Source organism: Podarcis tiliguerta, assembly GCF_965153285.1.
Source record: "Podarcis tiliguerta genome assembly, chromosome: Z".
NCBI classification, from domain to species: Eukaryota; Metazoa; Chordata; class Lepidosauria; order Squamata; family Lacertidae; genus Podarcis; species Podarcis tiliguerta.
The window spans coordinates 41,618,749-41,633,797 of NC_139553.1; the positions used below are offsets into that span (position 1 = coordinate 41,618,749).

Sequence of the window (15,049 nt, forward strand, 5' to 3'; positions counted from 1 at the left end):
AGTCATTAGCACTGATAAACAAAAAGATGAATCCCTCCACTTTGATTCCAGAAATTAAATTACCGGTACTTATAGAGGTATCAGTTGTTCTACTAATGTGTTAAAACACAGATGAAAGAGAGGGGAAAAGTCACAATGGAAAAACATCTGCTAACCAACACGATTTAATCTTCAAGGAGCCTTCAACAAAAAACTGATGCCCTGTTTGTTATGTTTCAAGGAAGCGCATAGTTTGCTAAACCACTGGCAATTGGTCTACCAGGTCAGTTCATACGACATGTGATTATGTGAGCAGTTGCTTGTTTTCTATGTCATAATTTCCCATGCCCAGAGTGATGTTTGATGAAAATGCATACAGCATACACTAATCTGCAAAAGTAGCTGGGGGCTTATTTCCACTGGTTACACAGTGTACTATAGTCCTTGCAACTGTTTTAAGTTGTTCTTTCGGTCAACACACCTGAGTAGTGAAGTACTCGTTTTAAGTAAGGCGAGGGATTCTAGGATTTCATTTCAATATTTATTGTGTATTTACTAAATATTGAAAATTGCTGCCTGCCACTGTGTAGCTAATTATAATAAACCTGTGGATTTAGAAGTGTGAGGTTGCTATGACAGTTTGATGGGCAAGGCTGAAAAATAAAAACCAAGGGAAGAGGCTACATGAAGCCAAAGCAGCTTCTGACTCCCAACAAACTCAACCACAAACCCACACAGATCCTTTATGCCTGCTAGAGTACCTTCTTTTTCAAATTATAAATGTCAATGACGATGCGAGACTGCACCAGTTTCCCCCCTGTTCTCTCAGCACTGTGAAGTACGTCAGGATCACAAAATCCTCCATGCCAACAAGGATAAGCATAAAAGGCAGTATAATAGCTACTCACTTACAGAACTACCAGTTCTTAATTGTATGGATAGCAAGTGTGCATTCTTGCACTTCCTTTTTACTTGCTCAAGAACAGCCATTCAAAAGAAAATTGTTCAGCAATGAATGTATATCTTCTATTATAGGCCTTCTCTTTCAAAAAAGAAACATCACAATTTTAGCACTGGGAAGAAACGCAGCAATGGAATAAAAAGACTATTTTAAATCAATTGCTTGATGTAGAGCAGGCATAGGCAAACTCTGCCCTCCAGATATTTTGGGACTACAACTCCCATCATCCCTGACCAGTGGTCCTGTCAGCTAGGGATGATGGGGGTTGTAGCCCCAAAACATATGGAGGGCCGAGTTTGCCTATGCCTGATGTAGAGCCTGATCCTATCCCCGCTTTTGTAGCTACTGTGGTGCAACAGGGAAGTTCTAATCTGCTTCCCTCAGGGCCTGGAGAGTTTAAAATGGTACCACTAACAGTGCTATTTTTCTAGAAAAAGAGGTGCCGGAACTCATCTTTGTTCTGGTATAAGGCACTGGCATCCAACTGAGAGGTGCCAGAACTGAGTTCCAGAGAGTTCTGGCTGAAAAAAAGCCCTGACCACCACTGCTATCCTTATGGTCAAAAGGCTCTTGCAGATTTCTCAAGCAGTGCAAAACCAATTTGATTAGAGACTGTAGTGAGACAATAATAATAATAATAATAATAATAATAATAATAATAATGGCATGTGCACCAAATTTGCACAATTTTTAATCCACCATAGTGACAGCAACTAACAAGGCATGCAGGGAAGTCCCACCGCCACATTTTTATTTTGTTGGCTGAAAGGGATTGCAAAAACAAGGGTAATCAATCACACAGCAGGCTTGATACATGGGACTGGTGAGCTGTGTTTAATTTGGTGGGTCACAAAATTGTTGTGTAGGCCTACTGCACACCACAAACAATGTTGGCTCCATGATCGCACTCTGAAGAATGGGGAGAAAGGAGAACCTCCTCTTCTCCACATAAAAAGGCTACATCAGCATTAGGAACCTTGGACTCATTCTGTCACCCTTCAGAACCTCTGCCATGGCACTATTATGTTCCTTAAGAGCTTCCAACAGTGGCAAAAGTTGCTGTTCTGAATCCAGCACAAAAAAATGAAAGGCTCTGGACCCAGTCCAATGAACTCTGTAGTAGAGAAGAGCATAAAACTATTATTTTATAGAGTCTGGACACATTCCTTTGATGGCTCAAAAGGACAATGTTCTACAGTTGTTGCTTTTGATAGTCTTTCAAACAGCAAATATTCCCACTAGAACTAATTTCAAGCCCTAAACAACACTGCACAATGAGTCCCATGAACGAAAGCATCATAGTCACATTGGATCAACATTTTAAATCTACCATAAAAAGGAGTGCTTCTGAAACGTAGCAGAAATACAAACTGAACGTGCACAAAAAGCAAATGTCAATATCAGATCAATCTCCCAAGCGATTTACAAGCTTAAGTGGCCCTAAAAGGAACAGGGAATCTGAGAATTAAAGAAGCAACAAAAGAGCAAATGTGTTTTGAGGAATGGAAGCACAGCATCGTCACTTTGGCAAAGAAAAAGTAGTTCAAGATCAGGGAAGACAAGGGGGGGTGGAAACAGCTCAAAACTTTGGGAGGCTGAGAAGATAAAATTGGCTGCAAATCGGCAACTAGTATGAAAAGCAGGATAATCATAGGCTAGACATACAGGCACGAAGTGGCAACATGTTAAAAATTAGTAAATGGTGCACTATACATATTTTGAGGCTCACCCATTTTGTTTTTCGCTATAAAAATGCTGACAAAATATTCAGTCCTCCATTGAGTCACAGAATTCCACCTTTAGATCTAGATGACATTACTAATGGTTCCACTCTGTTGCTGCTCCCTTCTCTCATAGGGGAACTTGAGCACACTCGAACTGTTCTACTCACACAGTTCATGTTTGTTCAGAAGTTAAGTCTCACTGTTTAATGGTACTTGTTCCCAAGTAAACGTGCATAAGATCGTAGCCACATTCTCAAATCGGTTTCTCCTGTCAGGTATTCATTATAGCCATTTCAGCAGCTCCTCATCTTAAAGCCTTTGATTTTGTGGTTTTGCTCAGTGAACTGATGGAACTAGCATTACTTTCAGCTGGGAGACTTGAGAGCAAGGACTTGCTTCTGTGAGGCACTTCCACAGGTCACTTGTTGATACTCCCTTTGTGCACTGGTAAGACACAGTGTCCTGCTTCAAGTGCCCCTCTGCCCACCTGTCTGCAACAGGCATGGTCACAGGCCCAGTGAAGGCACAGCAGATCTAGCTGCATGGCTTAGGGAGGTTTGTTGGTGGGATACAAGCTCCCCCAATGCCACACTGTTCCAGTTAATTCTGGGGCTCCTTCCTTAGCTCGAAGTGTTTGATGGCAAAAGCCAGATAAATGGTTTTCTCCTTTTCAATAATCAATCATTTTACTTGCATACTGCCTTTCCGAAGTTAAGACCATGCTCAAGGAAGCTTACAACATATAAAAAATCATGTACAGTGGTACCTTGCAAGACGAATGCCTCGCAAGACGAAAGACTCGCAAGACGAAAGAGTTTTTTGTTTTTTGAGTTGCTTCGCAAGACGAATTTCTCTATGGGCTTGCTTCGCAAGATGAAAACGTCTTGCGCCTTTTTCTTAAAACCGTCAATGCATTCCTATGGGAAACCGTCAATGCATTTCCTATGGGAAACCATGCTTTGCAAGACGAAAAATTCACAAGACGAAAAAACTCGCAGAACGAATTAATTTCGTCTTGCGAGGCAACACTGTACCTACAGACATAGCAAAGGTAGTCATAAGTAATAAATAAAACATCAAAAAGCACAAAACCAAACTGAACAATCCCCACATGAAATCGTAAGGTCCAAAAAAATAACAGAAACAACAGCAACAACCACCCTCCCACAACAAACCCCGAAACAAATTCCCAGCCAAGGATTCTGTTCAGCAGCCTTGGTCTTTGTAGCTGGAGTCAGTCAAAGCCCCTATCTTCCAGGCCAGGTGAAAAAAGGCAGGGAGCTGGTCCTCCAGGACTCAGATCCAAGATGGCCACATATTAACATAAAGAGTAACTATGCTAAGGAAAGTGAACAAAAAAAAGGTGGAGCATGTCAGTTAGGGCTAGGTGTTTTGGCTATAGGTCTCCACCCAATGACCTTCACATTGCCAGTTTCATCAGTTCAAGATCTCTTGAAGTTCAGTGTCAAGCTGTTTCCAGCAATAAACTCATGTCACAAAACAAGAGAGGGGGTTAGGGACAGGATATTCCCAGCATGCCACACAGTCCAGACTAAACCTCTTAGTCCTATATGAGCCAAAGTGTAGCTGTGACAGGACTCCTTTGCTATTAATCCCAGCAAGTGGCATTCAAAAGCATGCTGCCTCCAACAGTGGAGGTAGAATACAGCCATTGTGCTAGTTGGCCTTGATAGCCCTATTATGCTCCTTGAATGTATTTAGATATCTGCTAAGAAAAGACGACATTTCTGTTACCTGTCAGGAATCTTCCAACATTCAGTTTCATTGGATGATTTATATAATGAACATTTGCCTCTGACTGGAACCTTTAAAGACCATTTGCTGTTTCCCATTGTTTGCTGATTCATAGGTTCTTTTTATTGTATGACTTAACTATCTGTCTATAGCTGTGGTATGTAAATACTAGAGTTTTTTGTTTTTGTTTTACACTCTATTTCTATTGAAACATGCATAACACATATACTTAACTATGGGTAGATGGGGATGCAATTCTTATGTTATGACCTGACCACAGGCTGCCTGATCTTTCCTGCACAGAAGACGTTTCTGTACATTGCCACACTCCAAGTAGCCTTGATCCAACATCTCCCTATCAAGAACTTAGTGCATTCCTCAACAAAAAAGGAATGTCAGAACATTTTGTACGTCAGAACGTACAAAAGTGTTTTGGCACTTTTAGTAAGAACCAAAACAGAGGGCTTTAGCAGATGCTAGTCCTACTCAGAGTAAACCTACTGAAATTAATGGACCCAAGTTACTAATGTCTATTCACTTCAGTAAGTCTATTCTGAGTAGGACCAGCAATGATTACAACCCAGAATTCTACACCACATGGGCACAATCCTCATTACGGTTAGAATTGGTGGCATTCAGAGTTACTGACCAGAACTTTTTAGAAAATTCTCATCTCATCAGTAACATAAAATTCTTGCAAATTTGCATTTTTAACTGATTTCTGAAAGAATCCACCCTGAGGAAAGAAAAGCTGAAAAATACTCTCTCACAGAAGGTGCTAAGGTATTCCACAGAGAGAGGTTAGGTACCTTTACTAGCAGTCGTAAAAGGTAAGTCTGCTTTTAGAAAAGGGAGAGAAAAGAAGAGTCAGCACAAACAGATAATCCAATCTGGCAACAAAATGAGACTTTTTTTAATAGGTCCTATGAGAGAATTAGTGATTATGCAGCTTTCGTGTCCAAAATTTCCTCCTCCTACAGCAACACAAAACCTAAAGGTAAAAAGATTTAGTGCTAACTGGTAACAGTTCAAGCCTTAAAATGTGGCTTCTAAAAGAGCTGAATAGAAGGAAGATGACCAGCTCAGATGTTCAGACCTAGTAAGGTTGGAAAATTCAAGTGGATCCTATCCCAGTAACTTTTAATTGTGTACTGTGCAGATACATATTTCAAAGAAGAACAATGCATAATCCTAGAAGGGCATCAAACTGAAACCAGGGAGAGGGGGGTGCTATAAAATCAGCTACAGCCAGGTAAATTGGAGCACTGTGCTACCCACAGTTGCCTATCCTAGGTTTTGAATACTGACTTGTTTGAGTGAACTGCACCCTAGGCAAGGGTAGTTTTAATCCTATATTATCCCTGGGTCCTGGCCTCCAGTGTCTGCAGGACTGCCACAGACTTCTTTGGTCCCTGAAAAAATGAGTGGGGACACAGATGGGGACTTGCCCATTGCTAAAGGTGGCAGATGAGAAGACTAATAATAACAGATCAGCACAAATTATAAACCAAAACGATGCACTTGAGTCACAAATCCAAGAAGGAAAGCACACACAACGACTGCCATCAAGGAAACATTCCCTCACAGCAGATCAGAGGTTGATTCATGGTTGCTTGGTCAGCATCTGACAGCTTGCACATGTGAAAATCTGCCACAGAGAGAACTTTCAGATCACCACAAAATACAGCAAAGCTGAGCAAAAAAATAATAAAAATATATAAAATGAATGAAATGGTGATGTGTGTGCAATGTGTTAAAGAGCTGCATCTCTTACTTTGTGCTGGGTCCCTCATCCCTCCCTAGTTCCTCACACATTGTCTAGAACTTGAAGGATTTTGGAGGGGGCTGGGAAAGGGAATCTATCACTTTATGTTGGATGGAAAGAGATTTTGCTCCTCCACGGAACTGAATAGCATGTGCAGGGAACTATAGGGAGTGCCTTGGAGGCACTTGGAAGTAGCAATACTCACACAGCTCCCAAGCATCTCTGTAGCACAGAGCAGCAGGCTAAAGCTCTGCATGTCCCAGATTTGTGGGGGTGGGCAGGATTGCAGGCTATCGCAAATAATTATTAGCTATCAAGGCCAGTCAAAATTTTGAAGCCCTCCAACTGGCCATTTTGAGCAGCAGCCAGTTGTTTAAAAATATGTTGCTCCAGTCAGAGATGAAAGGGACAGAATCACATTCCTTTGATTATTTTACCAAACAATCAAAGACCTGACGGGTTCTAGACCTCTTTAGTATTTCCTTTTTTTAAAAAAATGGCAAAAGAAATTCAATTGAAAAGCAAACAAATGCATACCTGGGGTCTCATTCGTGGATTCCATCGTACATAGTAGTTCACCCATAATTCTAAATGGCTTAGACTAGCAACTGGATATAGGACATGGTTTTCGTAGTTTACGTAGAAAGGGTTGCTGAATTCATCAAGCTGACTATTAATGTAGGACCATAAAGAGATTGTCTTTGTGCTGATCTCCTGAAGGAAAAATAATAATACTTGTAAACAATTATAATGAAAATATTTTCAAACCTCTAACTATTAAGGAAGCATTTTTACATCAATCTGTTGGCTGAGGAACATCTTCTGTGGAACTCGTGTGCATTGGGGCATCATCTTAGGTAGGTTCTCTGTTTGGGGTACACTTGTTTGTCTTTAGAATGCAACCTATAATACCCTGCCCTGTAAACAGACACAGAACAAAACCTCACAATTTCCCACAGTGGCCACAGTGCTGGGGAAGACTGGCAAAAATGGACAAACCATCTTCCAGGGAAACATTTATTTTCACCAAGGAATCCTCAATAAACCTACATGGAATGCCAGAGCTACAAGGCCCACAATAGGAAACACATCCACTCCAGTATTAAACTTGCAGATCTCTTGCGAAGGTTTTGAATTTACTAAGAGCTCATCTACACTTCTGCTTGTCCTGCCCTTTTCCCCCAGGAAAATCCACTGCTTACCACTGAATCAGAGCAAACATCAATCGGGTTGTCTCCAGATTGACATTTGCTCCAATTTGACACTGAAGAGCAGTTTTCCGGGGGGAAAGTGGCAGTGCAAAGGCAAAATGTCTCATGCAAAACAGACAAGTGGAGAACAGCTCAGACTCCTGCTTTCTAGTCACAGAAGAAGTGGAAGTGTGGACAAGCCCTACATTGTGCACTGAGTTTCTGTTTTAAGAGATATCATGGTCCCAAACTCGTTTCCATTCGGAAGACGTGAAGACCATCTACTCAGCCATTGTTTCAGCTAACACTGGGGAAAAGGCCATGGACTCGTTCAACGAGTTATTAGCAAGACTAAAGACCTTCCTAACAATTGAGATACTTAATTTTGTTACAAAGCGGGCAAAGGATCAAGAGAGATGGCTTGATTTGGAGTGTAGACAGGCAAGGAAACGTCTGAGATCAACCTATCAGAATTACAGAAACATTGGAGCACCCTCGCTATTTATGGCCTACATCTATTTAAGACGAAATTACAAACAGCTATAAAAGGTAAAAAAACAAAAAGCTGAGAGACTGGCCTGGTGTAGTTTAGTGAAGGCCTCGAATGAGAAAGACTCAACCTCCTTCTGGCGTACCATTAGGGGGCTCCTGGGCCAAGAGCGGATTGGTCCCACATGTACTGTAGAACCCCAGGAGTGGACGAAATATTTCCAAACCCTTTTCTATGACGACAAAGCTCAGCACAATGATCCAAGTGCCTACTCCGATAATTTACCATATTGGCCTCCTGTCTCCATAGAGGAGGCGGGGAAACTAATTGCCCAACTGAAAAACAACAAAGCTCCGGGCATAGACTACATTCCAGCAGAGCTCATGAAGAACAATCCCAGTTGGTGGGCTCCTATAATGGCGTCAATATTTACATACATTGATTCAACAGGCATAATCCCTGGTTGCTGGACAGAGGCAGTAATCATCCCAATCTATAAAAAGGGTCCTATGGCAGACCCATTAGCCTCCTTCCTATCCCCAGCAAATTGTATGCCAAACACCTTCACATCAAACTAATTGACTGGATGGAAACTGAGGCAGTTCTGGCAGAGGAGCAAGCCGGCTTCAGACAGGGCAGAACAACAATAGACCATTGCTTCGTATTAGCACATCTCATTGACAAATAGGTCAATAAAACACGTGGGATTCTATACGCAGCATTTATTGACCTGAAGGCGGCCTTTGACTTGATCTCACGAGTCAAACTTTGGGCTAAACTCAATGCTACCAACATTGACAAAAGATTACTATTCTTGATAAAAAGCCTATATAAAGACTCCAAATTATATGTAAGAACCTCAGTAAATGGGCAACTAATTGGCCCTGTACCAGCCACCAAAGGAGTCAAGCAGGGCTGCATTTTAGCCCTGGCCTTATTTAACTTATATATAAATGACATGGTCAAATACCTAACATCCCCGGAGTTTCATGCCCCCAAACTGGCCGAAAAATCAATTTCAGCGCTCCTCTATGCAGACGACGCGGTTCTCTTATCACGAACTAAAGTAGGCCTCAAAAGGCTACTAAGAGAATTCTCAGCCTACTGCAGGAGAGATCAACTGGTGGTTAATCACCAAAAAACCAAAGTCATGGTCTTCGTTAGGAGACACAGACATCACAGATGGGAGATGGACAATCAGCCAATAGAACAGGTCAAAATTTTCAAATACCTCGGAGTAGTTTTCCAGTCAACAGGGGCCTGGGAGGCCCATCATAAATATGCTAGGGGAAAAGCATCTCAAAGCGCCAAAATACTGTCTCGCTTTTACTTTACGAAGGGGGGCAGACATATCCCAGCAGCTCTGGAGGTCTTTCAAGCAAAACCCTTGGCGCAATTACTCTACGGTGCCCAAATCTGGACGGGAAATCATTGCCAAACACTTGAAACGGTCCAGTCTAAATTCTTAAGACAGATTCTAGCCGTTCCACCATGCGTACCAAATGCGGCCCTACGGCTGGAGACTGGCCTCCTCTCCGTCGAAACCCGGACCTGGTTAAGAACATTCAACTATTGGCTTCGCTTAAATTTAAACCCATCCGGACTACTACCTCTAGTAGCACGAGATGCTCATAGAAGTCGGTGGTCCAAAGTAGTGCATCAAAAACTACTTACATGTGGCCTACAAGCACAGCATCTCCTGAAAATGGGTCTCCCCAAGGCAAAAACCATTATTGATCAGCGCATGAAGGATATTGAACAGCAGAATAATCTGGCCTATATTAAGAAATTTAGTGCTTGGTACGCTTATCTGCCCCCCTCCCACTTTGATTTTCGGGCACCTTATTTGTCTACCTTAACCATTCCAAAACTCAGGCGGGCCTTTACACTGGCCAGACTAAATATGTTACCCTCAGCTGTTCTCGAAGGTAGATATCAAAAAATTTCATTCGAGAACCGGCTCTGCCCCTGTGGAGCTGGCTATGTAGAGACAGTGTCACATGTTCTCTTGTCTTGCTCCCTATATAAAGATCTCAGGGACGAGACCATTACGCCGCTCCTATCTGCCATCCCGGGCCGCTCTTGTGAAGCCAAATTGTTCTCACTCCTAGCCGACCAGAACAGCTCGACAACAGAGAAGGTTGCCAAATTTATCGAGAGAGCAATGAGACTGAGAGCTGTTATCTGAATGACACCAGTGTCGTCACCCGGATTCCTCGCCTAGGATTATTATCATTACGTTTTATTATTATTATTATTTTATTACCTCTGTCAAGTTTTAAGTACTGAGATTATTAATTTACCTAGGGTTTTAATAGGTCACAAGATTTTATGGTAACCATATTTGTAAAGTATTTTTGTTGGTGTTTGTCCTTTGATGCTATGGCCTGTCGGCTACGCAAATAAAGTCTACTACTACTACTACTCCTTTTAAGAAAAAGACTGGCAATATTTTGATGCAACAATAATTTCTTATGATTTTTCAAATTTAACGTTATCAAATAAGCTTCCATTGGAAAATACTGAATTTCTACCTCCACCCATAAGGAAAAATAGGCTTAAAATGGTAAAGGTAAACACTGAATGCTATCAGAAGGGGGGTGGAACCCACTGAAAAGTAAGAAAATTATTGAGATGTCAGGAAAGAAAAAACACTTATGTACAGAAACAACGAGGCAGTATTTTAGGAAAGGATTATAACCTATTTTACCAGTCTCCCTATACCTATCTAAATACTATGTTTCTAATTAAATGTCCATGTTTAGGTTTATTCTTAGCAGTTTTAAAATTCTATGACCAAATACAAACATCATTATGAAACCATTATTAAATCAAGGTTTCAGAATCTGAATTCTTATCAGCATCATCTTGCAATTTTATACTCCTCCATTGCTACAAAGCATCTGTTTCCACTACAGCTGTCTCTTAAATTGCATTTTTTAAAAGGGAGCTGCATTAGATTATCCATTCATGAGAGGGAGCTGCTTGGTAGGCACATACTTGGTGAGAATATGTAATTCAGCTCCATCTTGTGGTGCAATTGTGCAATTTGCTGTGCTGAATCAGTCACTTAAAGTCAGATACATACCAAAACACAAAAGGTTATGTTTGTACTAACATTTTTCTTCCTGGGAAAAGAGGGGCAACATAGTTTAGCATGTGCTTTCCCTCTGTTCTCTCTCGAGGTATAAATTAGCACGATTTGGCACATTAGCTGGGTGTTGTACCCAGGATCCTTGAAAATCCACTATTCATATTTCTCATGCAACTGACTAGAGATAAATCCTGACTAGAGAAAAATCATATGTGCTGAACATATGGAACCACCTTATTTTGAAAACATTAGTCGATTGAGCCCAGTACTGACTACTCTGACTGGAAGCAACTCGCCAAGGCCTGCCAAGCCCAGAAGGCTTTTTTCGCCTTTCTATTTGATGTCCTTTTAGATGGAGAAGGACTCTCAACTTGCTCTATCACTGCCTCATGGGCTCCCCTCAGGTTTCATAGAGGCTCACATAACCTAATGGATTCGAAGAGAGGGGAGAGGTTGCCTGTATTCGTGGCATCTGGTGCCTATTTGGTATGTCAAGAGGAATATGAAAATTCATTTCTAGGTGACATTTAAAAACTTTCAGCTCTACAGAACAGGCAAAACAGCCTCAAATTTTCTTTTGGCTCCTGTAAAACCATTACATGGGTGATTTACTTTACCTCTTTCATTCGCTGATGCTCAGAGTTGTATAAAAAGGTGCCAAAAAGACAGCTATAAAGATGATCCAAAATGGTGATCAGAAACAGCTCATTGAATTCAAATGCTGCTGGAAACTAAAACAACAAAATATTTTGTTATACTTTTTGATAAGGGAAAACAGTACAGTAAGCTTGTGCACATTCAGCCTTATGAGTGTGGCAAAAAATTGTTTAAAATTTTAACAGGGTGTAGGAAAGGGGTGGGGTTCTGGGGAAAATGACTTTAGCAATTCCATCCGTTGTTGAATCCAATGTGTTTTGACAATATGCAATTTTGTATTTAGGTGTGATCCCTGGAATGTAAGCCAGATTTCAGGCCTATTGTATTTTATTTGAACACACACACACAGAGAGAGAGAGAGAGAGAGAGAGAGAGAAATCTCTAATGTAAAATGCAGTATGAAGGTTTACAAAATGTCAAAGAGACATTTAAATTGTAAGACTAGAGAGTTGTACTAGCATTTGGCAACTCTGGACAAATGCACTGTATTGGGAGGGTGTTGTTTAGGAAGGTTCCCATAGGCTCTTAGTTTCTTTTCTGTGAATTCAAGAGACTCAGTTCTTTCCCTCATGAAAGGAAGCAAAGGAGGACTAATGTGGCAGGACTCACAAGAGAATTGAAGCCACATCCAAATAACTACATTTTATTGCAGTGCTTTTATGTAACAAAACACTTTTCACATATGACAGTATCAACTGGAGTTCATACACTATCTCAATTGCAGCTCATCAAGATTAGGAAGGTATTGTGTAATTGTGTGTGTGAATGTGTGCTGAGCTCTTGCAAATGAAAAAGGATTCTTCTATCACTGGGAAATTAGAATTTTCTTTTTCAGGGACTCCACCATTCAAAATGTAGTTTTTGGAAAGAGTTGTCAGCTCAATGCTTCATCCAAAGTAGACCTCAGTGGCTGTGCTGTCACTTGAAACATTTTTACATCTGTTGGGGTGTGGATTCAATTCTGAGTTTAACAAGGCAGCTATTACAACATTTGCCTATGGTATGAAGCAGTGATAAGTGGCATATGATGTAGGTTTAAGTATTTTTGCTGCATCCACAATAGAAAAATATGTGGCAATCTCTTTTAAGCGCTGCTGGATGGAGGCTGTGCCCACCACACGTAAGCTGAACCCCTCTATCCTTACGCCCCTTTTGTGCCCTCCTTCCCACCTCACCTCAAGCTTTTGACAATCTCATCCAATAAAAAGGCAGGAATATAGCTAGGTAACCATTGCCATAACTTCTGATCTAGGTGATCATTTTGAATTAACCTATAAAGCAGTGGTCATCAACATGGCAGCTGTGGGTACGCATGTGCTCCTGGCGAGCTAAACCACCTCTCACCCCTGCCTCTGCTAAAATGAGGTTTGAAATAGGTCTTCTATTGTAGCCAAGAGAACAAGTTGCACTCTATGTGTGTGTGCTGTGCTCACGGCAGTTTCTATAAGGATATTCAAGCATTAAAACCCCAATAAGATATCAACTTATTTTAAAGCCAGAAGGCTGCTGGGTGTGGACCGGTGTCAAGGATAACCTTTTATGTAAGCATGTAGCTCACTTCCATTTGGCAGCAGCTAGTGTAATAGGTGGTTATATAAAGTCAAAGGTGCCATAAACCCTGTGAACTGGTACTGAGTCTGTTTGAACTGCTGCAAGTACAGGGTAATAAACTATATGAGGGGAAGAGCTCTTTTCTCTTACCATCTTTCAGGATCAAGACATTGATAAATGGTTTGGATGAGATTAAGAAATTGTGTTTTCTGAAAAAATATGAGGTGTCTGCCCTATGAACAATGTCCCAGTTTTCCCTTTTGGTTCTATTGCATTCTACTTTCCTCTCCTCTCAGGGCTATAACTGTTCAATGTTTATTTTAAATCTCTTGCTGGATTCAGATTTTGCACACATGTGGAACTGGCAAAGTCATTTCACAGTCCTTTACTAGAGGGCAACTAAACAGTTTATAGCAAGTAATAGGGAGAAACAAGGGAGATCACAAAAAAAACCCCAACACCAAGGCTGTTCTGAGTTAAGGGTCTGCCCCTAAAGGGTTTTTGCTGCTTCCAGGTGTTCAAAGCATTTTAGAAAATTTTCTCCTGCAAAAAATAGTTGCATGACTTTCCAAAAAGGAAGCAACATCCTTTAACTGAGAATGCTGAAACAAACAAGGTAACATTAAACACCTCATTCATGCAAAGTTCAAATCACAGAAAAATAAGTGAGTGACTTTTTGCAGAGTAGCAAAGTATAACAAGGTCCCAATTTTCAAGCTGCAATGCAAAATTAAAGGAAGGGCAGCTTGAGATGAATTTTGTTGTTTGTAAAGGAGTTTGAAAGAAGTATTATTTAAATCCACAACAGAATTACATAATAGAAGTTCAGAATTAATTTAGATCTAGCAAGAGGGCACCAGCAACTGCCTTTGGAAGAATAAGCTCTATGTGACAATAATGCTGAAGCAGTGTTGAGATGTGGTTCACAGTTCCTCAAATCAATTTATTGGGAATATGAACTTAAGTATAAAATGACAGTTATATAGATTTGTGGTATTGTGCATTGTTAAAAGAAATGCAAGTATCATCCATTTTATAAAATCTGCTCTAAACCTCAATGATAAATCGAATGCATCACTATTAATGTGGTCCTAAATAGGCAAAACACAAGAGTTTGTATACATTAGTTAATGCCTTTGATATGTTACCTGGCTAACATATCACAGAGAGGCCACAAACAGCAGTTTCCCAAACTGTATTCATATTAAAAGCAAGGTTATCCATTCCATGTGAACTCAAGTTAATCAAAAAGCTTTGAATTTTCACTCTCAAATTTCTGTTTCTCTCCAGAAAATATTTTTGTTTTGTTATATTATCATGTCATGCCAGAGAAAACTTTATTAAAAGTTCAGGTATCAAACACCAATAAATAAATTGTATCCTTCCATGAACAGTTGGGCCTTTGATCTGATGTAGGCTTCTACTGATGAAGAGGGAAGTGACACGAACATCTATGCTGTTGTCCAGGGTCCTACAACCCTCTGGACCAGACTTTTGGGGCAGGGGGGAACTGATGAAAACTGCCATTTTGGTTAATGGAGGCTAGGAGCAGCCTTTCCATGGGGAGAACTTTGCTCACAGGATGACAGGCCCCTTTGTGGTAATTTCTTAATGTTGATCTTGCAAAACCCGCCAATTTAGATGTTTTCACCTCTGCATACATTTATTTCACTCTGCTGTGTGCACTGAACTAGTTCCAAAATTTCACTGCCCCGAAAGAAAGCATTACTTCCTATGTGGATTAGAAACAGAGAAGATATAATTAGAAAAATATCCTTACCTGCTTTGTCATTTGCCAAACGCAATCTATGAACTGAAGGAAAATGGGTGATCTGTCAGCATCAGCATGATCATCATCTCCATGACCTACACGCTAGTGAGGA

The 15,049-nt window shown here is 40.7% G+C and overlaps 1 protein-coding gene across 5 annotated transcripts in view; it reads right to left on the minus strand.

Moving 5' to 3' along the window:
• The window catches only part of MTMR1 (myotubularin related protein 1), a 55,398-nt gene that overhangs the window by 3,147 nt on the left and 37,202 nt on the right, over positions 1 to 15,049 (minus strand). For all 5 annotated transcript variants that reach the window (XM_083422322.1, XM_083422321.1, XM_083422323.1 and 2 more), the window contains 3 exons: positions 14,947 to 15,039; positions 11,576 to 11,689; positions 6,722 to 6,898 (listed from right to left, as the gene is read on the minus strand). In XM_083422322.1, the coding sequence (XP_083278448.1) occupies positions 6,722 to 6,898; positions 11,576 to 11,689; positions 14,947 to 15,039 (384 nt within the window). The remainder of the gene's footprint in view (positions 1 to 6,721; positions 6,899 to 11,575; positions 11,690 to 14,946; positions 15,040 to 15,049) is intronic.